The sequence below is a fragment of the Ctenopharyngodon idella genome, chromosome 7 (assembly GCF_019924925.1).
Source record: "Ctenopharyngodon idella isolate HZGC_01 chromosome 7, HZGC01, whole genome shotgun sequence".
In the NCBI taxonomy this organism is placed as follows: Eukaryota; Metazoa; Chordata; class Actinopteri; order Cypriniformes; family Xenocyprididae; genus Ctenopharyngodon; species Ctenopharyngodon idella.
Genome location: NC_067226.1, coordinates 33,269,077 through 33,296,812, shown reverse-complemented (window position 1 = coordinate 33,296,812; position 27,736 = coordinate 33,269,077). Strand labels below are relative to the sequence as shown.

Genomic DNA, 27,736 nt, shown 5'->3' with positions numbered 1-27,736 from the left:
CATGGAAGCGACGGGGGAAGTGTATCTAACAGTTCGGCCCCAGAGACCATCGACCTGTTAACACTGTAGACGAGGATGAAGCTCTGGCAATAATACTCGATGACAGACATCTATAGAAGGTCACGACCTCTGTACATCTGGGCCATGAACGCTCACCTCTGTGTTACTATATTGTATAAAACTGTTATTGACTCCACAGTTAAAGGGGACATATAGTGGAAAACAGGATTTTCCTTGCTTTTAAAAGAGACTGATGGACTATGAAGACAATCACAACATTCACAATGCCAAGCTCCTTCTGCAGCCCAACGGGACTATCTAGTGAAAGTAAGCAGAAAAAAAAAATGGCTCAATCAGAAATCTATGAGCACATTAACACATGGCCATCTACAGTGACCCATCAACACCTACTCAGTATTCAACTTGGCTGTGATGGTGAACTTTACCAGTATGTGGAGTCCTAACAGAATAGTAGCATACAGAGCCTGTTTAATTGTAATGACAGGGATTTTGTTGATGGAGGTCACAGATCGGCTGTATTGATGGTTATTGTGACCATTCCTACTGCTAGATGGCGTAATGTTATTGGTGGACATCACAAGTGATCATAGATTTCGAGATGTATGGGATGCAGTGTCAGAAATATTCTAACTTGGCACAGATACTTGACTCTAAAAATTAACATATAGCTTTAAGCCCTGTTTACACCTGATATTAAGCTGCGTTTTGGTCAATCGGACCACAAGTGGACGAGGGGGACACATTCCCGTTTACACCTGGTGTTTTAATCCGTCTCTTTTGTCCACTTTCAACCACTTCTGTCCTGATTTCTTTGAGGGGAGGGTCTATGGGTGGGTAAATGAATGGGATTTTTCAGATCTTTCGATCTAATGGACAAAATAAGTTTGTGCAATTTACATATGAACGCGACCGGAGATGACAGAAAAACACACAGAGAGCATCAGCTTTCTGCAAGACCGGCCGAACGCTGTGTGTGTGTGTGTGTGTGTGTGTGTTAGAAATCAGGAATAGTGAGAGAACATTGTGCTTGGTATGGAGGTTGGAGCTTTAACAGCTCAACAACAACAAAACTGGAGAATCTCACGCACCCAACATGAGGATTGTCAGTAACGGTGTTCAGCCTTACATTTCATCTTCAAACTAAAACTTGGGTCTTCAGCCAACAAAGTTTAAATCCCGTCTGGCTAGAGTTCTTCCCATAATGTTTACTCATTCGGTCAGTAGGAGGAGAGTAGACGGTCTTTTGTGGCTGTTTGAACACATCCGACCACATACACTACGAAAGCAATCCGGTTGAATGCGTTTTCGACTACCTCTGAAAGTGGTCAAAAGTGGACAAGCTCAAAATGTTTTAGACCCCGTTTACACCTGTATTTAGTGTCGTCCACTTGTGATCCGATCGACCAAAACACATCTGAATACCAGCTGTAAACAGGGCCATATTGTAAATAAAACGATATGGGCCAGATTTACTGACAGCTTGCGTCAGCGCAAACCCTCTTTTGGCATTAAAAAAACTACTGTCAGGATTTACTAAAGACACGCAGTGCAAAGGTAGTGCTGAAAAGGCGTGGACTGAGTTGTTTTTGCGGTTGATCTTATTGCAAATGCATTTGTAGGAGGCAAATTTATGGGAGGAGAATACTTAAATGAATCACACAACACAATTTACTAATGTTTACGCTCGTCAATTTACTGGTATTTGCGCCATTATTTAACGCCCCCAAAAAAGCATGTCTTAACCCATTTTGCAACATGGCTGCAATTGTTGTTGCTAGGAGGAGACACCGCAGAGAACAGAGAGTGCGTGGTAGAAGGGAGAAAATATTTTCCACTCATATTAATTTCTTTGGAATGCCAGAGGAAGACGTTATTACACGTAACATGTTGCGCCTGTGTCGACCTGCACCTGATGAGCATCAGCTCTGCTTATTTGTCTGTCATCAAAAAGATTTTCATTTGTCTTCCAAAGATGAACAAAAGTCGGTAACACTTTAGTACACATATTCACTATTAACTACAACTTTTCCCTCAATAAACTCCTAATTTACTGCTTATTAATAGTTAGTAATGTAGTTGTTAAGTTTAGGTATTGGGTAGGATTAAGAATGTAGAATATGGTCATGCAGAATAAGGCATTAATATGTGCTTTATAAGTACTAATAAACAGCCAATATTGTAGTAATATGCATGTCAATAAGCAACTAGTTAAAAGACCCTAAAATGAAGTGTTACCCAAAAGTATTACGGGTTTGGAACGACATGAGGGTGAGTAATTAATGACAGAAACTTTCATTTTGGGGTGAACTAACCCTTTAAATCTCTTTTTTGGCTAATTTTATCTGTAAAAGAAAATGTACCTAATAATTCTGCAAACCTGAATATAAGGCGTTTTTCATTTCCAGTCTTCACGAACAATTATATATCACTTATAAATGATTAAATACAAAATTAATAGTAGTTATTAATATTGATGTGGTTTGGAATTGGTAAGATGTGCCGGGAAAAAAAAATATGATCAGAAAATCAACTTCCCTAATAATTCTGCACGCACTGTACGTGTAAGACGTGTATCTTATAGAAACATCTGTAATACATACACCTGGATATCAACAGAGTGACCTAGATATCTGGATATGGGAAACATCCTGCCAGTGAAAAATGAAGTTTATGTATTTTAAATTCAGAACCATTATCTCCTCTAATACACTCCAGCTGTGCTCCCAAATACTTCTGCTCTCATCGCAGTTACGGAAACGAAATGTCTGTGCTTCATTTACAGATTTTGGACTTTTTTCCTGGGCGAACAAAAACGATCGGGAAGGAAATTTGCACCGTTTGTTAAAATATTTGCGTATTTTCTCCCCTTTGGCCCTGGCCGACTGATTTTCTCAGAGGTTTTGGTTCTCATGGGGCAGGATTCCCTTACCCTTCAACTGGTTCATTTCACACAGGCATGTTGGTCAGACAATTTAGCTTTTGTTCTGGAACCTGGTGCTATGATGACATCACACCGGTACATGGCTGTTTCACATCAGCTTTCAATCAGGGACCTGGGAGAACTATTTCCTCTTTGCACGGTATATGGCCCTTTTTCTCCATGTCAGAGACTCTGCATATATTTAAGATACAGCTTGATTGGCTTGTGCTTTACTGTTTAAAAATGTTTAAAGCAACATTTCAGCCAAAAATGAAAATTCTGTCATCATTTTCTCACCAAACCAGTATGACTTACTTTCTTCTATGGAAAACAAAAAGTGGATTTTTGACAAATATCTTGGCCAAAGTCTTAAATTTAATGAAATTGGATGATGACTAGGACTATCAAACTTTAAAAAAACACAGAAACACCATAACAGTCTCATATGACTCATACGTTCCAAGTAATATGATAGTTTCGTTATTCACTGATCTGGGTTTATACCAGTCTTTAACGACATGAGGGTGAGTAAATAATGACTAATTTCCATTTTTTGGGAGAACTATCCCATTAAGTGGCCCTTTTCAGTTTTGGTTTTTCTAAACCCCATGAAATATTTTGGTTTTCTTTGCTCTTTTGGAGTACTTTCTATTCAAACAGGAAAATGGGACAGGACATATAATGACATATCGATGACCCTTCTTTAAATAAGTGAATCTTTAGTTTATATCACAGCCATGAATCAAGATAATGATGGACATTACATTGTTGCATACCAAGGTTATGTTTTGTGTGCCAGGTTAAGACATCAGTACTTTTTAGTCTGTGTAAGAGAAATACTGTACTTTTTAAAGAGTAAACAAGATAACAGATGATCTCAAAGTTGCACTGCACAAACAAATAATCTTAATAAGTATTTTTTTCTTGTTTTCTGGTTAAAATATATAAAAACCTTTAAAACAAGAAATTTACTTGAGCAAGACTAATTTTCACTGATTGTATCTTGAAATGAGATGTATTTGTATTACTGTATTGGCAGATTTTTTCCACTTGTTTTTAAAATAAGTAAAAGGAAAAAAAAAAAGAAGAAAAAAAAGGAAATCTGCATACAGTGTTGCTTCTCAACTACATTGATCTTGTTTGAGGAATTTTTACATATTTTAACTGGAAACTGTGTTATTCTTTTTGACTAACACTAACAAAAACTAATACTAAACTTATTCAAATTTGTTTTCAATAACTGAAAATAAAAGCTGAAATAAAATACAAACATTAGTTAAAGGGGCTTTGTGTAGAATTCAGAAACCGTTGTTATTAGCGACACCGGTGGCTGCTAAGTGAACTACAGCCAGCAGCTTATTGCTCGTTCTCACACTTGTGCACACGTAACGTACAAGAGGCTGAACGTGATTCAATGCCATGATATACTCGCGCCAATTTTTATTTTTTTTGTTCTTTGCTTAGAAGTAAAAATATGTTGGAAATGCCTTTGCAGTGATACACTGTTAACAGTTTGTTAACAGTTGCTGAGAGTGACGTTTAGATGAATATGTAAATATGTGCTGCACGCTTTCCTCTCAATAACACACAACAAAACAAACAGCGGCGAGAAAACAGCAGTTAAAGGGGACCTATTATTTCCCTTTTCACAAGTTGTGGGGGTCTCTAATGTCTGTGAAGTTTCAGCTCAAAATACCCCACAGATCATTTATTATAGCTTGTTAAATTTGCCCTTTTTTGGGTGTGAGCAAAAACACGTCGTTTTTGTGTGTGTCCCTTTAAATGCAAATGAGCTGCTGCTCCCGGCCCCCTTTCCAGAAGAGGGCGGAGCTTTAACAGCTCGCGCTTCGGTTGCTCAACAACAACAAAGCTGGAGAATCTCACGCAGCCAAAATGAGGATTGTCAGTAACGGTGTTCAGCCTTACATTGTTCAAACCGGAGTCGACACTGATGGAGAGACTCAGGAAGAAGTTACAACTTTTAGAATGAAACTGGACGTTTCTGAATGGTTAGTGGATAAATTTATGTAGTTGCTGTTGAGCAACTACATAAATTTATCCACGTCGCTATGATCAGATGAGCCTCAGCAGTCTGCCATTTCTGTTTCCTCGCTGTAGCAGCTGGAGATATACAATGTCTGCACCAAAAAACAAATGTTCTGTTATTGGATGTACCAATGAACACAAGAGTCTCCATAGACTCTCCATGGTTGAATTTCATTTATGAAGGAAATGTGCCATAGAAATGTCGATAAAGTGTTATATATTTGTGCAAATCATTTTACGCCGGTGTGACAGTTTGTTCTACCCACTCAGATTTTGCTACCACCCATTAAAACAGTAGGTAGCACAATGCAAATATAGTGTTTGTAGCACAATCTAATAGGTAGCATTATTCGTCACAATAATGCTTGCTTCACAAACGAGGGTCAATTCAACGCTGGATTTGCACATCCAATAACAGAACATTTGTTTTTTGGTGCAGACATTGTATATCTCCAGCTGCTACAGCGAGGAAACAGAAATGGCAGACTGCTGAGGCTCATCTGATCATAGCGACGTGGATATGTTTGCACCAGTTCTGCAATTCACCGCCATCATGTCGACAGATGAGGTAATTAAAATGACACTGTTATGATAGTTTGATTGTAAAGTATATTTGAGACTATAGATTATATATAGAGCTGGCTATGTGAGACTATAATACCTTTTCTTTGCATGACACTTTCTGATATTACAGTACAGAATGTCTCATTCAGCATTATCCTGAACATTGTATAAGCATTCATTTCATGTGTCATTGAACTGAAGAGAGGCTCTTGTGAAAGCGTGTAAATGTCACATCCTTTTGATTGTCTCTGCAAAAATGTCCCAAGTTCTTCACATAAAAATCAGTCAGGCTTTCATAGACAATCTAGGAAGTCAGAGGTGGTCTCATTTTTTAAGTTTTGTTACAAGCTGTTTACACATTGGTGATAAAAAAGCTATTAATACATGAAAATTCAGCAACACTTCAGTATGGAGAACACGTTCACTATTATCTACAACTTTTCCCTCAATAAACTCCTAATTTACTACTTATTAATAGTTAGTAAGGTAGTTTTTGTAGCATTTAAGTTCAGGCATTGGGTAGGATTAAGGGATGTAGAATATGGTAATGCAGAATGAGGCATTAATATGTGCTTAATAAGTACTAATAAACAACCAATATCCTAGTAATATGCAAGGTAATAGGCAACTAGTTAAAAGTATATATATAGTATATATAGCCCCTATGATCATGATCTACTTAGGCTTACAATGCTTATGGGAAACAGTCAGAAAGACTGACTTTTGGACTGGGTCAAAAAAGTGTTTTTGTAGATACTCTATAAACTTTTACTGAATAAACACTTACCCAGGACCTCAGCAGTGGCCATGATTTCACAGGTGTACATCGCAGCCATCAGCCGCTGAGGTTTAGCTTGGAAAGCGTATCTGCAGGCGTCTTTCATAGCAGCAATGAGCTGTCCTGAGAACGGCCCGTAACAGTCCACTGAACTCCCAGCAGTCTCCGCTCTGCTCCTGCTTCGGTTAGAGCTTGTGGATGAGACGTTCGTCTCATGAACGTCAGAGCGTTCACCTTGGTTGTCATTATTTGGCTCTGCAGGTTGTGACTCCTCATCTATTGAGACTTGCTGAGTTTGAGGTGTGGGAAGCTTCATGGCCCAGGTCTCTACAGAGAAGCAAACCCCCATCAAAGGTTCTTCACACATGGGACCAGAGAGTGTGGCCAACTGGAAGCCACTTACAATGCTGTTGTCAAAGTCTCTAAGCGCGGTGGTCTCAGCCTTTTCAATTTCCTTCTCTTGTTCCAGACACTGCCACAATGAGGGTCTCCGGTAGCCCTCGATGCTGTTGAGGAGAATATTTGGCCCGCAACGGCGTGGACCAAATGCCCAGATATGCTCCACGGCACCCCTCCATTTGTGGCCTTGCAGGGTGCTCTCCAACTTCACCTTGAACTCCTGGATATCCTCCAGAATTTTCTGGTTGATGTCCAGAGTCTTGCCCTCCCCGGCGAAGAGGCTGAACTGCTCCATTGTGCGGATAAGCCCCACATTGTCCTCCAGAAGGCGGGTGACTTCCTCAGGAAGAGGGATAGCCCGCACCCTGACCGTGGCCATCTTGTTGGAGGTGGTGAGCTTGACCAGACCGGTGGAATCCACCTGGACTCCTTCGTGATACTTTGTTTGTTCGTCCTTTACCTGGTGAATCACAGCGACCTTCTGCTGCTTTCCCAATTCCTCGTTCACCATGTCCACTTTGGGAGGCCGGATCACCGTCTCACGGAAGGGAATGATTGGTTCGGAAGCACTGATTTCAATTTTAGCAAACCTAGAGAAACAATAGAATGTTATAATTATCAATAATAATAACAACCAGATTGAAACACAATAAAACATGCAGGGTCAAAAATACAGGTACTTTTGTAATGTAAGTAAAAAAACAAACAGATGAGACAAAAAAACAAAACAAAATCAGATGTGTGCATTAGGCCTTGCTGTGTGAATGCAGTCCAAATAGACCTGCAGCTATCTAGTATGATGATCTAGTATAATTCAAACTATTCAATTTTTTCAAGTGTCTGCATTCTGTAACACTTTAGTATGGAGAACACATATTCACTATTAACTACGACTTTTCCCTCAATAAACTCCTAATTACTGCTTATTAATTAATAGTTAGTAAGGTAGTGGTTAAGTTTAGGTATTGGGTAGGATTTTGAATGTAGAATAAGGTCATGCAAAATAAAGCATTAATATGTGCTTAATAAGTAGTAATAAATAGTCAATATTCTAGTAATATGCATGCTAATAAGAAACTAGTTAAAAGACCCTAAAATAAAGTGTTACCCAGCATTCTCCCCTAAAAGTGATCGGGCACACCAAACCGTAAGTCGTAGAGACATGAAACTTTGAGGGCTGGTAGTACTTACACTGCCTACAACGTCACCAAGACACGCCCCAATCAGCCTGACGGGGGTGCTACAGCGGTCAAGAGTAGGAAATGGCTCATAACTCCTGAACTGTGTCTTATATCATTGGAATCCTTGGACAAAATGCATACCTCAGATTTGCTCATTGTTCTGGCCAAAACTTTCAAAGTGGCCGGAGCCACTTTTACTAAAATGGCTATAACTCGCGAACATAATGAGATATTTTCACCAAACTCAGCACACATATGTAAGAGCTCATTCTGTGGTCATGTGAAAAGGACGTGGCAATTGGGCACTTGGTGCCAGCTATAACAGTAAAAAAACCCCATGAAAATCGCTATAACTATGCAACAATTAGTTCGATTGACTTGAAAATTGGCATGCAGTGTCTTTGACTGAGGTGCCATGATTGTCTATGAGAACACTGACGTATCTCGAAAAACATGTCCGCCATCGGGCAATGAAGTTTGAGCAGCTATTAGACAAGTTTAATGGAAGCCGATCGGAACGAAACTTACTGGGCCTGTTTGACTCAAGACCATATAGGCCTGTGAGAAATTCGAAAGAAATCAGCCACCGGGGGTGGCGCCTTCGCGTTTTTCATCTGCGTAAAGGATTGTGTATCACACAATTTTTTGCACACGTCCATGACATTCATACCATATGGAAGAACTCCTCATTCTGAGCAACTTTGCCTCTAGGACCGCCGCTACCCATCCTGTTCCTTAATATATTGGAGATTATTTAAAAAAAACAACTTTGGCGAACTAGACATAGGTTCAACCTCGATAACTCTTACAAAGATTTAAAACCCATATATTTCCAATAGTAAATTGCCTGTATTGGTTGTAAATGGTCTTTTCCTTCTATGATTTAAGTGGTTACATACTTGCCAAATAAAACATATATCTTTTTGCTCAAGTGCTTAAAGGCCTTTAAAGCGCTTGAACCCCGATAACTGCTGCTCGCATCTATATTTGTATTTCTTTGCTGTGGTATTGAAATAGCTATTGAAAATCCCAATATCACAGGTATTGGTATTGACTACTGACATTTTGGAACGGTGACAACCCTAAAAACATTCTATCAGTGCAATAGATTAGATTAGGCTTATATCTCAAACTAACTGGGAGGACATGAAAGAAAATTATTGCAGGCACTCAAGACTGGCGTTCAGCCAAAGGTAAGAGCCTAACACTGATTCTCCAGCACGTTGTTATGGCACAGTAAAATCTAATTTACAATGGACCATTCATGCAGAAATTATTAAAATACACATTAATCTCTTTCTGTCTGCGTGAGGAAACAGACATAAACATTCTGCCGGAAGGTGCGAGCGCACTGACTCCTAAGTAAATAATACACATATTCAGCCAGAGAGATTCAATCCAGGGTTACGCAATTAGTTTTGTGCTTATATGTAGCTGTACATACTGCTTGTTTTGATATATGATAATGGCCTAAATTTAATGAGGAACCTACACACTCAGGGTCACTGGTTGATGGAGACAGTTGGACACTTGGGTCTCATGGGTCACTAGGCTTTGTTAAGTGGAGCAGACGGTTGACATGATTGCTGTCTTCGCTGAGACATTCTGTAATCCAGTTAGATCCAGACAACCACAGAACGGTTTGGGAAGCAGATAATCCAGTGGAAAATGTTTACCAGAAACCTCCCGAGAGCCGTGACTGGGCATCTGCAGGCACTGCTGTCTCACTGCTGACAGCTCCAGGTGAGATACGTTTCACACAGTTACCATCACCTCTCGCCGGCTGCTTCATCAACCTCATTATTTATTGTTATTTCCTAACTCAGTGTTTCTCAATCTGTACTGTCTTATACACTCCCTCAGTGCCATCAGTCTCCAAACAAGAAATTGTGTTCCTGTACCTCAAATTACACTGGATATCATGTAGCATTATCATTGACATAATTCAAATGGCCATTATTATTATAACACACTTTTAAGTGTATTGTGGGTAAACACTTGCCAACTAGCTTCCTCTCAAGCTGCTTACAGAAACATTTGATGGAAATAAGAAAAAAATGTTGAAGATACTTTTGTTCAGCAAAGATGCATTAAATTGATCAAAAGTGACAGTAAAAACATGGATAATATTATTACAAAAATAAATAAATAATTAAATGCTGTTCTTTTGAACTTTCTATTCATCTAAGAGTCCTGAAAAATATATATCAGTTTTAACAAAAATATTAAGCAGCATAACTATTTTCAACACTGATAATAATGATAAATGTTTCTTGAGCAGCAAATCATCTTATTAGAATGATTTCCGAAGGATCATGTGACACTTAAGACTGGAGTAATGATGATGAAAATTCAGCTTTGATCACAGGAATAAATTACATTTTAACATATATTCAAATAGAAAACAGTTCTTTCAAACTCCAATAATATTTTACAATATTACTGTATTTTTAATCAAATAAATGCAGCCTTGGTAGGCAAAACATCTTTCAAAAGCATAAAAAAATCTAAATAAAAATTTTGAACAACCATGTACTGTATATACCACGTATAGCATATTAGTTTTGCTGTATAAGAGTTATAAAATGAAAAAAAAAAAAAAAATTGAGGGCATACCAACCATAAACCATCATATAATGTTCAAATTCAATGTTATTCAACAATAGTCTGTTCTGTCACAGTGCTGAATGCTTTGGTACAAGTAGTAAACAAGCCAGTCAATTAATTGCATGTGGCCCTATTATTGATTAAATAAAGTTGCTGACAGTAAGCCAACAATTAGCTCATACTCTAGTTTCTATTTAGATGCACATATTCAACTGCATTTTATATGGCATATTGATACAAAACAGCATAATTAACAAGCTTTTCAATGATAAAACCACCAATAATATTCAAAACGTACTCAAGCAAACCGTTTCCTTGAATTAAATCAATAATCAACATCAGAGGGCATAAAGTCTCATTGTCTTCTGCGTTCTGGCAGTTGACCCATTTTCTGCTGAGGATGTGATGTCATCATCCCGTGACTAAGGGCATGGCATGACCTCGTTCTAAATGGCCTGAGGATAGGCGCTGCGCCAGAGGTCTGGACAAGCTATCGCTGAACTGCTTTGACACAGAGGTCTGACGGGATATTTTTAAACGCCACTCAGACTGTGGAGTAAACGCTGCAGGCGGCCTGACCTGACTCTCCTGACCTCATGGTTGACCCCAACAGACCCCGAACCTACAGCTCAGGGTCTGATGGGTCCTCACCCCTGTCTTTCCTCTCAGAGGGTACTGCTGTTTCTTTCTGACCTGAGGGGAAGAGCTAGCGACCAAATAACAGCAGATTTACTACAACACTAAGCCATCAGCAAAATGTCATGTTTTCTCCAACAGTTGCAGAAATGAAGGAGTTGTTGAGGTAGGAGGAGGCAGATGTGTTGAGAGGTCGGGAGCACTAATCGCAGGACTTCACCTGCTGGCAGTGCAACTAACACACCGGTGCTGTCAAAACAGTGAACCGCGTCCCCTCTATAAATGCAGTGCACTACCTATCTGTAGTGGTCAACTGATATATCATTTTTAGGGCTGGAATGACACGTCAACGTAATCAATTACGTAGATTATGTAAATTAGTCGATTTGCGCGAAGTGAGTCAATTCGTCACACTGTTTATGTTCTCCAATCAACCCTCTATGCACACCTTGGCAATAGAATCGCCATTGGCTAGTAAATTTTTTAGTTTTCCCGCCAGACTGATCTACTATTTTATACATATATATTTATATATATATATATATATACATGATTCCATCAAATCATCTTATGTTTGTAAAATAATCAATTAATATTTAATGATAGAACTTACGTACTTGGTAACCATGTATGACTGCATATTTGTCATTTTAACTGAACTTAGTGGTGCTTAAAATATTGTTGGTCATTCAGTGTTTCTTATTATTAAAAGATAATAATACTACTATTAATTCTACTACTAATGATAACAATATATAAAACGCACTAAGGATTGATGAGCTGCTGGGTTCATGAATATTAATCACGTTGTCAGTGTTCGCTTGAACTGATTTGCCGAAATCAAAACAGGGACGGTAACAGATGAGCGCCAGCCAATGAGATTGCCATTTGCGCATTAGTTCCGCCCACTACCAGAGAAACCAGCATCTCTTTTCATCTGTGTACCTGTATAAACTAGGGCTGTCAAATGATTAAAAATTTTAATCTAATTAATTACATGATGTGGCGATTAATTAATGTAATTAATCGCAATTTAAACGCACATCAATTCTGGGTGAGAAATTAACCCCCAAAAATAATTTAAAGTCATTATTATGTAAAGCATCAAATAGTCATTACAAACAGCAGCTTCAGAAAGAAATATTTGATTTGATTCAACATAGAATTTATTACATATGAACTTTTGGACAATGAGGTTGAAGTAAATGATGACTGAAATTTCATTTTTGTGTGAACTATACCTTTTTTTTTTTTTAATTAATATGGAAATATGAAATTAATTTTTAAATGAAATTAGATTCTAAATAAGAAACTAAAACTGCCAGTAGGTGGCGGTAAATGTCTTAATGATTAAGTCGTTCATTCATTCATTTGATTCATTCAAACGGCTGATTCATTCAGAAGTGAAGTAAATGGTTCTCTTTAGGCTACACAGAATGATTGGTGTCTGATATCAAAGTGGAGATCAGACGGCTCTGTTTGCTTTTGAATCACTCTCGCTGTACTTTGATGTCACACACCAATCGGTCTGTGTAGCGCTACTTCAAGGCCAACAAGTCTTTTATGAATGGTCTGCTGAATCATTAGTTTCACTCAGTTCATTCAAAACACAGATTCAGAAATGAAACACCAAGATGAACAGTTCTGCGTTGTCTTTATAGTTTCATTGGCAAAATTGAACAAAACAGACAATACTGTGTCTAAAATACAATATTAACTTCTTTACTGAACTGTTGTATAAAATCAGTAGGCTATCGCATTTGCACTCATTATATTTTGGACAAAAACAGCACTCGTGTAATATTGCACTCCATTACTTGTGGGATATTGCTTAACTCATATGATCTGAATATGAGACAAAAACTCAAACGGGCATATTTTGCCCCAATATCTTGAATTTTAGGGACATTCTGACTACATTGTATAGGCTTCATCGCATGAGTTTGTTGCCCTGCATCATATTCGTCATCAATCATCTGTACGAAATGTCAAATGACCTACATAGGTCTGGGGCGGGGCAAGTGCGTTAAATGCGTTAAAAATTTTAACACATTATTTTTTCCCTTAATTACAAACCCGATTCCAAAAAAGTTGGGACACTGTACAAATTGTGAATAAAAAAGGAATGCAATGATGTGGAAGTTTCAAATTTCAATATTTTATTCAGCATACAACATAGATGACATATCAAATGTTTAAACTGAGAAAATGTATCATTTTAAGGGAAAAATAAGTTGATTTTAAATTTCATGGCATCAACACATCTCAAAAAAGTTGGGACAAGGCCATGTTTACCACTGTGTGGCATCCCCTCTTCTTTTTATAACAGTCTGCAAACGTCTGGGGACTGAGGGGACGAGTTGCTCAAGTTTAGGAATAGGAATGTTGTCCCATTCTTGTCTAATACAGGCTTCTAGTTGCTCAACTGTCTTAGGTCTTCTTTGTCGCATCTTCCTCTTTATGATGCGCCAAATGTTTTCTATGGGTGAAAGATCTGGACTGCAGGCTGGCCATTTCAGTACCCGGATCCTTCTTCTACGCAGCCATGATGTTGTAATTGATGCAGTATGTGGTCTGGCATTGTCATGTTGGAAAATGCAAGGACTTCCCTGAAAGAGACGACGTCTGGATGGGAGCATATGTCGTTCTAGAACTTGGATATACCTTTCAGCATTGATGGTGCCTTTCCAGATGTGTAAGCTGCCCATGCCACACGCACTCATGCAACCCCATACCATCAGAGATGCAGGCTTCTGAACTGAGCGCTGATAACAACTTGGGTTGTCCTTGTCCTCTTTAGTCCGGATGACATGGCGTCCCAGTTTTCCAAAAAGAACTTCAAATTTTGATTCGTCTGACCACAGAACAGTTTTCCACTTTGCCACAGTCCATTTTAAATGAGTCTTGGCCCAGAGAAAACGCCTGCGCTTCTGGATCATGTTTAGATATGGCTTCTTTTTTGACCTATAGAGTTTTAGCTGGCAACGGCGAATGGCACGGTGGATTGTGTTCACTGACAATGTTTTCTGGAAGTATTCCTGAGCCCATGTTGTGATTTCCATTACAGTAGCATTCCTGTATGTGATGCAGTGCCGTCTAAGGGCCCAAAGATCACGGGCATCCAGTATGGTTTTCCGGCCTTGACCCTTACGCACAGAGATTGTTCCAGATTCTCTGAATCTTTGGATGATATTATGCATTGTAGATGATGATAACTTCAAACTCTTTGCAATTTTTCTCTGAGAAACTCCTTTCTGATATTGCTCCACTATTTTTCACCGCAGCATTGGGGGAATTGGTGATCCTCTGCCCATCTTGACTTCTGAGAGACAATGCCACTCTGAGAGGCTCTTTTTATACCCAGTCATGTTGCCAATTGACCTAATAAGTTGCAAATTGGTCCTCCAGCTGTTCCTTATATGTACATTTAACTTTTCCGGCCTCTTATTGCTACCTGTCCCAACTTTTTTGGAATGTGTAGCTCTCATGAAATCCAAAATGAGCCAATATTTGGCATGGCATTTCAAAATGTCTCACTTTCAACATTTGATATGTTATCTATATTCTATTGTGAATAAAATATAAGTTTATGAGATTTGTAAATTATTGCATTCCTTTTTTATTCACAATTTGTACAGTGTCCCAACTTTTTTGGAATCAGGTTTGTATTTAATCTAATTAACATGTTAAATTGACAGCCCTAGTATAAACATTTAATTTTGCAAACTTTGCAGAGTTTTTTTGGAATCCTAAACTGGCCAATTTAAACATGGCTTCCTTATGACCTTCAATTGAAGAAGAACACAGAAAAGAATGGGAGAGTAGGTGGAAAGCAGGCACAGAAAACAAGGCCAATATGAACAGGAACATATCTCAATCAATGGGGAGTTTAAGTATGTTTTTATATTGTGCTTCAGCCGGATCTCTTCCAAATCTTGACAAGATGGACTTCATTACAGCCCAGCCAAATTACACCTGAGGGATCTCTAGCCCCATCAACAGCCGTTAAACGTGCTTGAGCTGAGAACGCTTTGGCGAAAATTTAAAAAACAAACTGATGAGTCTTTCCATCACAACGCCTGAAACAGGACAAAATAACACTGCGAGAGACGCGTGTTAATTTACAGGCCCGCAGCTTGAGGCAGAGCACCAGATGGGGAGTGTGTGAGAGCTCATTTGTGTCTCCTTACACCACTACAACATTTTTAGCGAAGGAACGCTGGTGCGATTTCACAAGCCAATCACTGTTCTAGCACAGCCAAGTCAGGATCGTCAAATTTAATCTACATCCACAAAACATGACATATCCCTCTCTGGCTTCCCGATCCTTTGTGTTAATGTGACACTTTCTCACTCGATTTGTCCCTCGTCTCTTCGCTACATCTCTCGCAGGTCTTAACTCAAACTGATTTTGTAGTACTATCAACGAGATGAAGGACAGTTTCTGGAACGACAAAAATATAACAAACCATGACACGCAGCCAACCGTAGCAGCATGTAGAAATCACAACAAAAGTCATTCTGGTGGGTTTCCAAATATCCTGGACCATTTTTATTCTCAAGCAAAACAAAAGAGCTTACCAATTACTAGTCACCTAATTTACATTTAAAATGCACCAACCAGTTGCATAAACAGTGCCAGGAGTTATCAAAGAATAACTTGTTTCATTTGCATTTTAGGTGACAGTTTACATTGCGAATCAAAATAAACACACTGAATTTCTTTCCTTCTTTGAATGAGTACTGGTAATGTATTCATGAAATGATTTTTTGGCCATCCAAATGAGAGAGGATGCCTGCAGTTTTTAGTGGGAATGAACCCAGTGGAGTATGATAAAAGTCAACTTTCCTCATCTCATTTCTGAACTGAATATTTTTCCCTGACAGCTCAAATATTTTGCTGCATGTCCGCTTTCTCAATTTTCATCAGGAAGATGTCATGTAGAGCATTTTTTTTCATCTGTAATCTCCCTGTTTGTTTGAATAACATTTAGTTTTGCAACATTTATGAACTAGAATGTAATTTCATTTGGCTCAATGCACATTTGCACTGCACAATTTTTGTTTTGACTCAAGCCATCCTAGGTGTATATGACTTTCTTCTTTCTGATGAACACAATCAGAGTTATATTAATAAATATCCTGACGCATCCAAGCTTTATAATGGCAATGAATGGAACTGAGTATGAAGTTTAAGAAAGTGCATCCATCCATCATAAATGTACTCCACACGGCTTAATAAAGGCCTTCTGAAGCGAAGCGTTTGTGTAAGAAAAATATCCATATTTAACAAGTTATAAAGTAAAATATCTAGCTTCCGCCAGACCGCTTTCCATATTCAACTTACGCAGAAAGTGTAAAACACTTACGCTACGTCTTACGCCTTCCCTATTCAAATTACGAAAAAAGTGTAACTGACGCAACATCAGTTATGATTTTTCATAAGTTGAAAATGGAAGGCAGTCTGGTGGAAGCTAGATATTTTACTTTATAACTTGTTAAATATGGATATTTTTCTTACACAAAAGCATCGCTTCACTTCAGAAGGCCTTTATTAACCCCCTGGAGCCATGTGGAGTACGTTTATGATGGATGGAGGCACTTTCTTCAGCTCATACTCGTTGGTCCCGTTCACATCCATTATAAAGCTTGGATGTGTCAGGATATTTATTAATATAACTCAGATTGTGTTCATCTGAAAGAAGAAAGTCATATACACCTAGGATGGCTTGAGGGTGAGTAAATCATGGGGTACTTTTCATTTTAAAGTGAACTAATCCTTTAAGACTAGTTTTCTATTAACTGTATTTTTAATATAAGTGTATTTTGCTGAACTACACTAGCAGATTCTTCACTTATTTGAAATATTTAGTAACAAAATCTGTCTGTAATGTGTATGCTCTGTTTTGGTTCTGTTTTCCCTGTTCCTGTTAGCCTGTGTGCCGTGTCATTTGACCTATGCTGTGTTCGAAATCGCCCCCTACACCCTCATTCACTATTCCCTACATTACTCCACTAATATAGTCCACTTGAAAGAACTGATTGAAAACAAGTGAGTGAATTCGGACACTGAAAGTGCCAGAAGGGCTGCAGCTTTTGCATAGTTTGTGCCTGCCGTTTAATAATCATTTGAATCTTAGCAAACTGGCAGCTCCAGTAGTAATGAAAAGATTTATCTTGAAGTTGAACTAGCATGTATAAACCTTAAAAATGTATTTATACTTGTATGATATTACGCTGTAGCCACATTGGACCAGCGGTTTGGAAAATGGATGGATGAATGATTCAGCTGCAGGCGCCATCTTCTGGTGGGAAGCGGGATTTCATTCAGCACTTGACTATCACAGTGAATTATGGGTATTCTCTAGCCGTTGAGCGTACATCAGTTGTACACTCATTATTGAGTTGATTGAATGAGTACACTCGATACCATTCACTATGGTTTCAGGACACCCCTACAAATGCCTGTCCTCTCAAATAGTGCCCTATTTAAGGGTATAGGGGGCGATTTCAGACACAGCTAGTTTCCTAATGTGTGCCAGTTTGTTCCCTTAATTACTGATTATGTTCACCTGTTGTTCATTTAGTTACCTTATTTTTATTAGCCCTTATTTCTCCCTAGTGTTTTGTCTTGTGTTAATGTATGTTTGGTTAGTACTTTATTATTCTTGTCTTATGTTGGATTTGCTATTAAAGACTGAATATTTAATTCTCCATCGTGTTTGCTGACCAGCAGATTGTAACAGTGTCAGCACAGCAAGACAAAATACACCTAAATCTAAGATACAATTGATAAATCGATATCACATGCAGTGTTGCTTCTCAAATAAACGTATGTTGTTGAAAATATCTAAATAAATTTAAAATATATTTAAAATATCTATATATTTGATTTTTTTTTTTTTTTTTGCAGTGTGTAAAGTACAATTGTAAGTTACACAATGACAATATTAGATGTATTCATGCTGATACAGGATAATTCAGGATGTATTAAAGGTGCAATATGTAAAAATTCTGTCTGCTAGAGGTTGCTAGAGGCATATTCAAAACAAAGGTGTAGTTTGATGAAGTTTGAGCGCAGAATCTTGGGACATGTGGTCTTCACCTCAACTGCCGGTGGAAACAATCGGGATAGGACCCGGGAAGAAATCATGTTCATGGATACGATTATTAACGTTACTGTAGTATGAAGCAGAGCAGGACCGAGTGTTGTGGGAGCTGAACGAGGCCGCTGGAGCGTTTGCGCAACACACGCCTCACGAGCAGCGGAACTTTTATTATGCCACAGTCGCCGGCGCCACTTCCGCTTTTCCGGTACTCGCAAAAAATCAAGAAAATTAGATTTAAACAGTAAGACTTGTGTTGAGCTATATAAAACAATTAGTTTTCTGTCTATAAACGTAACCAAACAGTTGTTCCCTTTCCTATTAAAACATGTAAATATTAAAGCGTCTTTGGTGTTTCCATGGTTTCTACAAAATAAAACCAGAAACCGAGGGTAACGCGGGTATGACACAATTGACAGGCGACTCATCACACGTCCCGGAGCCTTGGTTAAAATTGCAATTTTCTCACAATTTACAAATAGTTGGAAACATTTTGGATATTCTAAGTACTCAAGTGAACAAAATATATAACACTGGCCTAGTGGTTTTTGGATATTTTACTGCAAAAATATTACATATTGCACCTTTAAAGTGATGAGAATTTGCATATGTGTGTGTGTGATTATCTTTTTTATATATGACTTGCATATTTCATATTTCTTCATGAGACTGACCTAATTTAAACCTAGATGTATTATCCTATAGAAATAACCGGATCCAATTCCACAAAATTGCAAACACTCAATTGACAAACCAAATGCATCATTATGTGGCTAGAATATAGCAACTTTTGACAGGTACTTTTGAAGACCCACAGTCTGACCTAGATTTAGGTGTTATCTTTAGAAAACACTGAAGGAAGGGTCCAGCTACTGATATGCGAGGGCAGATGTGATGGATTAAGCAGCTAATGCTCCAACCAATATTTAGCATGTGGTGCTGCTAATTTATGCGGATATGTTGTTTATACAAGGTTAAAACTCAAGGGCAAGCCAAATGTACCCAGGTGTCTTATTAAAGTTGGAGGAAACATCTTCAACATTTTAATTATGAGAGTATGTGTCAAATCCAACTTAAACAAATTTGACACTACAATATAATATTCTTTAATTGTTTTTGACTTGTAGACATGCTATATTGAGCTTGTTATATTTTAAGTGTATATAATGTCTGCTGACTGTACAATAGAATCAAGTATTCCTGAGAAATGTATCCCAAAATCACCTGATGTCCTACTGCTGTATTCACAGTGTCACAGCAGAGGAGGAAAAAAACAAAACAATCCAGACAATCCAAGCAAAAAACTGTGCCTTGTCTGAGCCATGAATAATTTGTCAAGTCAGTCTGTGTTGAAGAAGCCACAGAGGTGTGAATTAGCTGAAGCTCTGCAATAGTACAGGAGGCTCAATGCTCATAGACCGACATCAAGAGATATTGATCTGCAACCACCGCAGTGAAACAGAGATTGTGAGAGAAAGAGAAGTATGAGATGATTGAGAATGGGGAGAAGAAAGAAACAGAAATTGTCCGAGCCCAACAAAATACAGAGATCTGATAATGTGATGAAAATCATATATGTCACATAGAAAATTATGCAAATCAAACAATAAGTCAAAATTGACTATTTAACTATTTAACTTGTAAATGTTTCATCAGTGCATGTCATTCTAAAGAAAATGTTTGTTTTCATTATCTTCCATCATACTGCAATGACATGCCATGACCTTGCCATGCAGGTGTAGAAAAATGAAATATTATTAACCAAACCTCCAAGCTGCATTATTTCCTGTTAAATATTCTGTTTTATCCAAAACAACACATTATAGAAATGATATGTGTTGTCAGTGCTCCATGTTGTCTAGCATGAAAAACAATCATACACATGAATAAAATAAAGCAGAACCCAGTCTCAGCGAGGTATTTTCTTCTGTTCTAATATGCAGTTATGAAGGTAAACACATCAAAAGTTCGGGGTCAGTAAGATTGTTTGGTAATACTTTAGTGTAGGGTCCAATTTTCACTGTTAACTAGTTGCTTATTATCATGCATATTACTAGGATATTGGCTGTTTATTAGTACTTATAAAGCAGATATTAATGCCTTATTCTGCATGACCATATTCTACATTCTTAATCCTACTCAATACCTAAACTTAACAACTAGCTTACTAGCTATTAATAAGCAGTAAATTAGGAGTTTATTGAGGGAAAATTCTTTATTGAACGAAGTCTCTTGTGCTCATCAAGGCTGCATTTATTTATTTATTTTTTAATCAAAAATACAGTAAAAACTAGGAGTGTAACAGTTCTCGGCAAAAATAATAAGGTTTTTTACTGATATATTTCACCTATAATAAGGTTTGTTGGAAAAAAAACTATGTGTAAAAAAAGCTATGTTTCTGTCAATGGATACGCTCCGCATGCGTTTCACGTGTGAACAGCTGTCCAATCAACTGTTAGTATGTAAATCTGTTGCTGACATTACAGTTCTTCACGCGTTGGTGTGTTGCAGTTCAGCATGGCAAGCGAAGGAGACAAGCAGCCGATGCCTGCATCATATAAATCTCCTGTCTGGGAACATTCTTTTCCCAATACTATACTAATAAATGGAAATCTTTTGTAACATTATATGTCTTTACTGTGACATTTAATCAATTTAATGCATCCTTATTAAAGTATTAATTTCTTTAAAAAATAACCTTACTGGTTGTGTGTAAATAAATAAATAAATATATATATATATATATATTATGTGTATGTGTGTGTGTGGTTCTTCACCTCTCTCTCAAGTCATCCAGGCAGCGTTGTAGGTGCACTTCCCCTGCAGTGACCAGAACATGCTCTCCGGTCTCCTGAATCAACACTTCGGCACATGGGTCAGCCTGGTTCAGCAATCTCATACCTCGCACCAGCTTCGGCATCTCACCTGCACACACACACACACACACGTTGGGTTTTCATGTTTTATGGGGACTTCCCACAGACATAATGATTTTTATACTGTACAAACTGTATATTCTACTCCTAACCTTCCCATAACAGAAAACTTTCTGCATTTTTATATTTGGGTCATTGACAAATACGTTTTTTAAAAGTGTAAAAAAAAAAGTTTTATAAAGTGTTAACAATGAGATTATGTGGTTTTTATAATCAATTAACACTGCTTTTGTCATTTTTTACAAGATGGACAAAATTTGTCACCAAAAAAGTCATTCGGTTTAACCAAAATTACAGTTTTACCGAATGACACTTTTGGTTATACCGAATGATGATATTTTCAAACAATGCTAACAGGCTGATATCTAGCTAGCTAGCTAACAAAAGGACAATCAAACATTTTATATTTAGTACAAGTTTTTAAAATATTACAACATTTTTCATGTTTTAATAGCGGTTGTACCGAATGACCTGATGTTTCGGGACATGCGTATAAGCAAGTGAAAACATTAATTTTTCAAAAAGTCAAGAGAGAGTTAGTTACTGTGCTTCATGACCATGTGGTCCTTTGCAGGTGACTGAATTATGTCACATCCTGTCACATGATATTGACTGCATGACTTGATCCAAAATGGTCCAAAATGGAAATTAATGGCTGTATTGGCCTTTGGACGGTTGAACCGAATGACCTTTTGACACTTCAAGATCTTGAAGTGCATGCATGAGAAAATAAAGCGATGCCAGGCTCAGACCTGAAGCGTGCGCACAGAAAGCCGCCTTTTAGACAGCATTCAATCGCGACTTAAGTTCTCTTTCACGGATTATTGCACTTGAATGGTCAAACATTTGTCAAAATGTCCTGGCGAGTATTCACATAAACACAGTCGGGTATGTCTTTAGTCGTAAACAGTTGAGAAAGAAATCGGATGTGTTCCAATCCGTGCAGGTCTTAAAGGGAACCCTGGGTATTAAGACTTGTATGGCTTAATATAATGTAAATAATGTCTCTTAATGAAATATGTAGTAGAAAACCCATGAACGATTTACGCTATTTAAAAAATTCACTTAGTTTAATACATATTTTGGACAATGGGGGTGCCATTTTGTTTAGGTTCACAGTGCATTATACGTCGATGACATCAAATGGTTGCACTCAGTGAGCTACTGACACAACCCTGTTGCTATTTTTACCGCAACACAACTTGGAATATAATATATGATGCCACATTGTGCGGCTCTTGGTTGTAATTTTCAGTTGAAGGGCAACAAGAGAAGCAATGCAAGTCTTCACTGCTTTACTAGCGATAAGAGGAGAAAAGAATGGGAAGATGTCTGTGGACGAATAAAACTTTCTAAAGACCCGTGTCCTTGTTCTCTCCACTTTAGATGCCATTGAGGCTTTTAAAGTGACAGCAGCCTAATATTCCTGCTGCTGTCTGTGATATTAATGTTAATCAAACAACAAAAGAAAATGGAAAATCTCCCAATGCTTGACTGAATAACTTTCTATTCTTTCTATTCTTACTTGAATGCTACTGTTAATAGACCTACTGGCCTACCTGAAAAATGTAAAGCACTGTTTATTTCATTTGTGTCTTTCTTGTATAGTATTTGTGATGTTGTTTGTAATTTGCATCTTTGCTTATTTTTTTAAGAACAAAGATAAAATAAAATTAAATAACTCTATTGTTATTAAAAAGTTACATTTAAAAAAATTTATTAAGTTTCTCGTATCATGAAAAGATTTTGGTCATATCACCCACCCCATCCCAACCTGTTCAGAATTGTGAAAGGTTAGCGAATGTTAACACGATTGATCATGTGATTCTTGCAGACATCTTTGTAAGTACGTTCACACTGTTGCATGTAATTATGATTATTTTTTAAATAACGGGGAGGGAATGGTCAAAAAGCAGGGCAGGAACACGCCAGTCAAGTGAGTTTTTAGTTTTTAAAAAATAATTAATAAAACATTTAATTTTAAGTTCTGTCATATTATTCAATTACTTTTACTGTTTTAGTTTTTTGCTGTGGTATTGATTCAGAATCGGTATCGTGGTATTTTAGTCGGGTATTATATCGAAATCATAATTTTGGTATCATGACAACACTACATTTTATTTTGTGAATCTGTTCATATGATGCAGGTTTGTAAAGGGGCTGTTGAAGGATGCACATTAACTACAGTAAACACCTCTCAGAATGAACTACCATCTAAACACCTCTCAGAATGCGCTACCATCTACTGTATATTGACCCGAGAGCAAACCCTCAGCCCGTGTCGGTGCACAAAACAGTGTTTACATTTATTTCACAAACAGACAGTTTTAAAATATAAAGCAGCAAAAAATGTCCTGTGAAATTCTAAGGGGGTCAAAATATGGAAGCCTGTTTCCGCCACTAAATAAAAAAAATAAAAACAGTAATTATTACTTTTTATCTCAGAATTCACTTTTTTTCTCACAATTGCGAGTTATAAAGTCAGAATTGTGAGATATAAACTCGCAATTGCGTGATATAAAGTCAGAATTCTGACTTTTTTCTAGTAATTCTGACTTTATAACTCGCAATTGTGAGAAAAAAAGTCAGAATTCTGAGATATAAACTCGCAAGTGCGTGATATAAAGTCACAATTCTGACTTTTTTCTCGAAATTCAGACTTTTTTTCTCACAATTGTGAGATTTAAACTCACAATTATGTGAAACTTTTTTTTCTTGCAATTCTGACTTTATATCATGCAATTGTGAGTTTATATCTCAGAATTGTGACTTTATATCACGCAATAGCAAGTTTATATCTTGCAATTCTGACTTTATATCACGCAATTGTGAGTTTATATCTCAGAATTGTGACTTTATAACTCGCAATTGCGAGATAAAAAGTCAGAATTGTGAGATAAAAAGTTGCAATTACTGTTTTTATTTTTTTATTTAGTGGCGGTTTCCATATCAAAAAGAGTCATAAAGGCACGTAAAAACTAAATGGTGCAAATTTTCACTAACATTAAAAGCAGACCTAGAAGGGGAAAAAACAAAACAAAATGATAATATGATATGACCCCTTTAAAGCAGCCTCTCATTCTCTCTTCAAATAAAAGTGCTGTTTGACATCAAAGCAAATTCCTTCGGTACATGTTGTACTGACTATGAGAGCTTTTAATAAAGATGGTGAATGTTTTCACCAGCAACGGCCTCGCCTGACCCGAAGGCAGCTGAAGTTACAGTTATGAAACTAAACCCTGAAACAGCACTCTGGGACAGTGATGACCCTCACAATGAGCTCTTGTGTTTGTGTGATCGCACAATTGAGATCAGACAGTGCTAAACTGGGAAACATTTAACTTCCTCATTACAGCTGTGCTTGTGACTAATGCGTCCCACATGAGCGAGTGTGATGCTTTTATATGGATGGGGTTTCCATGCCATCTTTGACACTGCTAATGAGAATCATAACACCACCTCTGAGTGAACCTGGAGAAGTTGCCATTACAGCACCTTTTTGAGGGATATTTACACCTTAGAGACCCATAAGAGATGACAATTTAATCTGTATGCTTATGCATCCTTTTTTATGGTTAGTCATTGTGAGCTGCCATTGTAGGCAGTTTTTAAGGCTTCACACACAGACATACACACAAATTAAATATGTAGTTCAAACAGTAGAAAAAGGCTGGATAAAGCAAACCAGTGTCTCGCTAGTAAAGTTTTAATGGATGACGATTGACATCAAGGTAAAGACGACTGCCGTGACATACAGCAGTCGTACAGTAAGCGTGCGTAAGTCCATTATATTGATGCTCAAACAAACCATGTGTGCGCTCTCGATGACCTGATCACACACTGTATTTATGCACAGACACATTTCTGTACATTCACGTTGTTTCCACACATTCAGGATTTGTCATGTGTGTTGCTGTGTTTAGTAGGGCTGCCCCCTAATAGTCGACTAACCATTAATCGACGAGAAGAGGCTTCGTCAACCAAAACTGTATTAGTTGCAGAAAAAAAAATTCACAGGAAGTGGTGAAGTCAAGCAGTCTGTGATGGACAGATCGTTAACAGCTGGTCTATGTGGTAATTCCAGTACATCAGGCAGGACATCCAAATGCTCGCCTATCATTCATCCACCTCAAATATGTCTTATCATCTGAAACATGTAAGTATTGTAACTTTACATGGCCGCTCGCTTTAAACCTAGATAAATGTGGGCTATTCAAGTGTTTGTGCGGAGTGTGAAAGCTGAATAGCAGCGCGCTTACTGTATGACAGCTAACATGGAGGCGCCGGTGCGATCACTTGCACTTAAAATACTCCGTCATTTTTGGTCATACAGATAAGAGTAATACATCTTTTGAATCTATGTAGAGTCTACTTGTATTTTTGTGCACTCACAATAACAACAAAACCTTGTGCTTTTGTAAAATAATGAAAGCAAACAGGATGCGCTTTCTGCCGTCTCTCTCTGTGAACTTGAGCATGCCCAAAAAAAAAAAAAAGAAAAGAAAAAAGAACCGAAACTCCATGTAAATTTTCTTCACAGACATGAAGAACATATCTTTAGAAAGAGAAATGTCTACTTTTAAATGAACCAATTTAAATGGAAAACAAATATTCTCGGGTTATGTAATCCATATGAAACGTGAATATAGGCTCGTCCACTACTGCGAAGATGACGAGTCAACATCAACTTCATCACTGCAGCCGAAAATACAGAAAACACTAGTTTATCAATTAATTATTAAAATGTTAAAGCAATCTCCTTGCTGTTTTTCCCTGATGCATTCATAATTATTTTAATTATTAGTTCTGCCGGTGCGCTGTGACAAGCTTTATGCGTGCGCTTGAATGCTGATTAGGCTATGTAGGCATTAAAGGCTTATTATGATTTATTATGCTCTTTATATGGTTTATTAATAAACGTGCGATTAGTCAAGTTACTACTAGTTACTACTAGTCGACCAGAAAAATCTTTAGTCGAGGACAGCCCTAGTGTTTAGTAATTCTGAATGGATCAGTGTGCTGTAGAAGGTATATCAAAGACTTTATATATATAGAAAGACATGTCACTCGTTTTATTATAAATGGGAGAAAGTGCAACGCGCAATATGGCGGAATAAGTCCCGCCTTCTAAATAAGAGCCAATCGCTGATTGGTAAAGTCATTATATCACTGCAGCTGCCGTTAGAAGCTCCGGTTCCTATTGAAACAGTTAGACGCGCACTTCCTATAGAGACGCACACTTAGGACTGCTCATTAGCTTGATCCAGCATGAAAAATTTTTTGTCATGATTCAAGCGTTTAAAAACAACATTTATGAGACAGTTGTTGTCAGATTTCATTGGTGATTTCAAATATGAAATTTAATTGAAAGCTTAACAAACAGCTTTGGAGAATTTGATGTTTCCCCATTCAAAGAGATAGGAGCTGCACTAGGATGCCCGAGAGGTATTTCAAAAAGGGCTGCCGAGTGAAATGACTTGTCTTAAAGGGACTTTGGGTATATGCAGTCAGACTCCCAGCTCTATGTTGGTGTTTCTTCTCTTTAGTTTACCCCACTCATTTTCTATAGGGTTCAGGTAAGGGAAATGGGATGGCCATGGCAGAAGCTTGGTTTTGTGCTCAGTGACCCATTTTTGTGTTGATTTTGATGTTTGTTTTGGATCATTGTCCTGATGGAAGATCCAACCTTGATTTCTATCAGGGACAGTCAGGTTTTGATTTTTTTATCTTTTGCTGTTTGTCACAATCTATGATGCTATGTATCTGAACAAGACGTCCAGGACCTCTGGCAGAAAAATAGGCCCAAAACATTAAAGATCCAGCAGTATATTTCATTGTATACATGGGGTACTTTTTATCCCTGTGTGCACCAAACCCATCTTGAGTGTTTGCTGCCAAAAAGCAAATATTTTTTTATACATCTGACCACAGAACATTTGAAAAGTAAGTGACACTACTGGAAATTCAAACAGGATGGGTTCTATGGTCAGATGAAACAAAAAAAAAAAAAAAAAAAAAAAAAAAAAAATTTGAGGTTTTTGGCAGCAAACACTCGAGATGGGTTTGGTGCCCTACACACACATATTATGTTTGGTGTAACAGAATCATCGGAGATACTCGATAAAGAGAAACTAAGCTAAATATACACCCTAAATAGTTTCTATTATATGCAGAACTAGCCCCAGGACAGAGAAAAAAATAACCGTTTGTTCATTTATATGGTTGAGTCATCATGATGATTCAATGCACTCTTCTTTGCTCATCAGTTATTATTAGTGCTCGAGCACCGATGGTGTGAGGACCCGATTGTAATTGCTCAGTCAATTCTTCTTCTTCTCCAAAATGAATGGCATTTTGGAGGGCCTAAAATTGATCGAAAACTCAAGAAACTTTGCACACGTGTCAGAAGTGGTGAAAATTTACATCTGATATGGGTTTCAGAATTAGGTGTGGCAAAATGGCTCGATAGCGCCACCTACAAAATTTCAACTAAGCGCCCTTTGCGCTACGTTTCACGCACAGGTATGAAATTCGGCAGACGC

The 27,736-nt window shown here is 37.7% G+C and overlaps 1 protein-coding gene across 2 annotated transcripts in view; it reads right to left on the bottom strand.

Annotated features, from left to right (window-relative positions):
• Positions 1 to 27,736, bottom strand: part of efl1 (elongation factor like GTPase 1) — a 116,636-nt gene that overhangs the window by 14,561 nt on the left and 74,339 nt on the right. For both annotated transcript variants that reach the window (XM_051900107.1, XM_051900108.1), the window contains exons 17-18: positions 21,036 to 21,183; positions 6,339 to 7,318 (exon numbers count right to left, since the gene is read on the bottom strand). In XM_051900107.1, the coding sequence (XP_051756067.1) occupies positions 6,339 to 7,318; positions 21,036 to 21,183 (1,128 nt within the window). The remainder of the gene's footprint in view (positions 1 to 6,338; positions 7,319 to 21,035; positions 21,184 to 27,736) is intronic.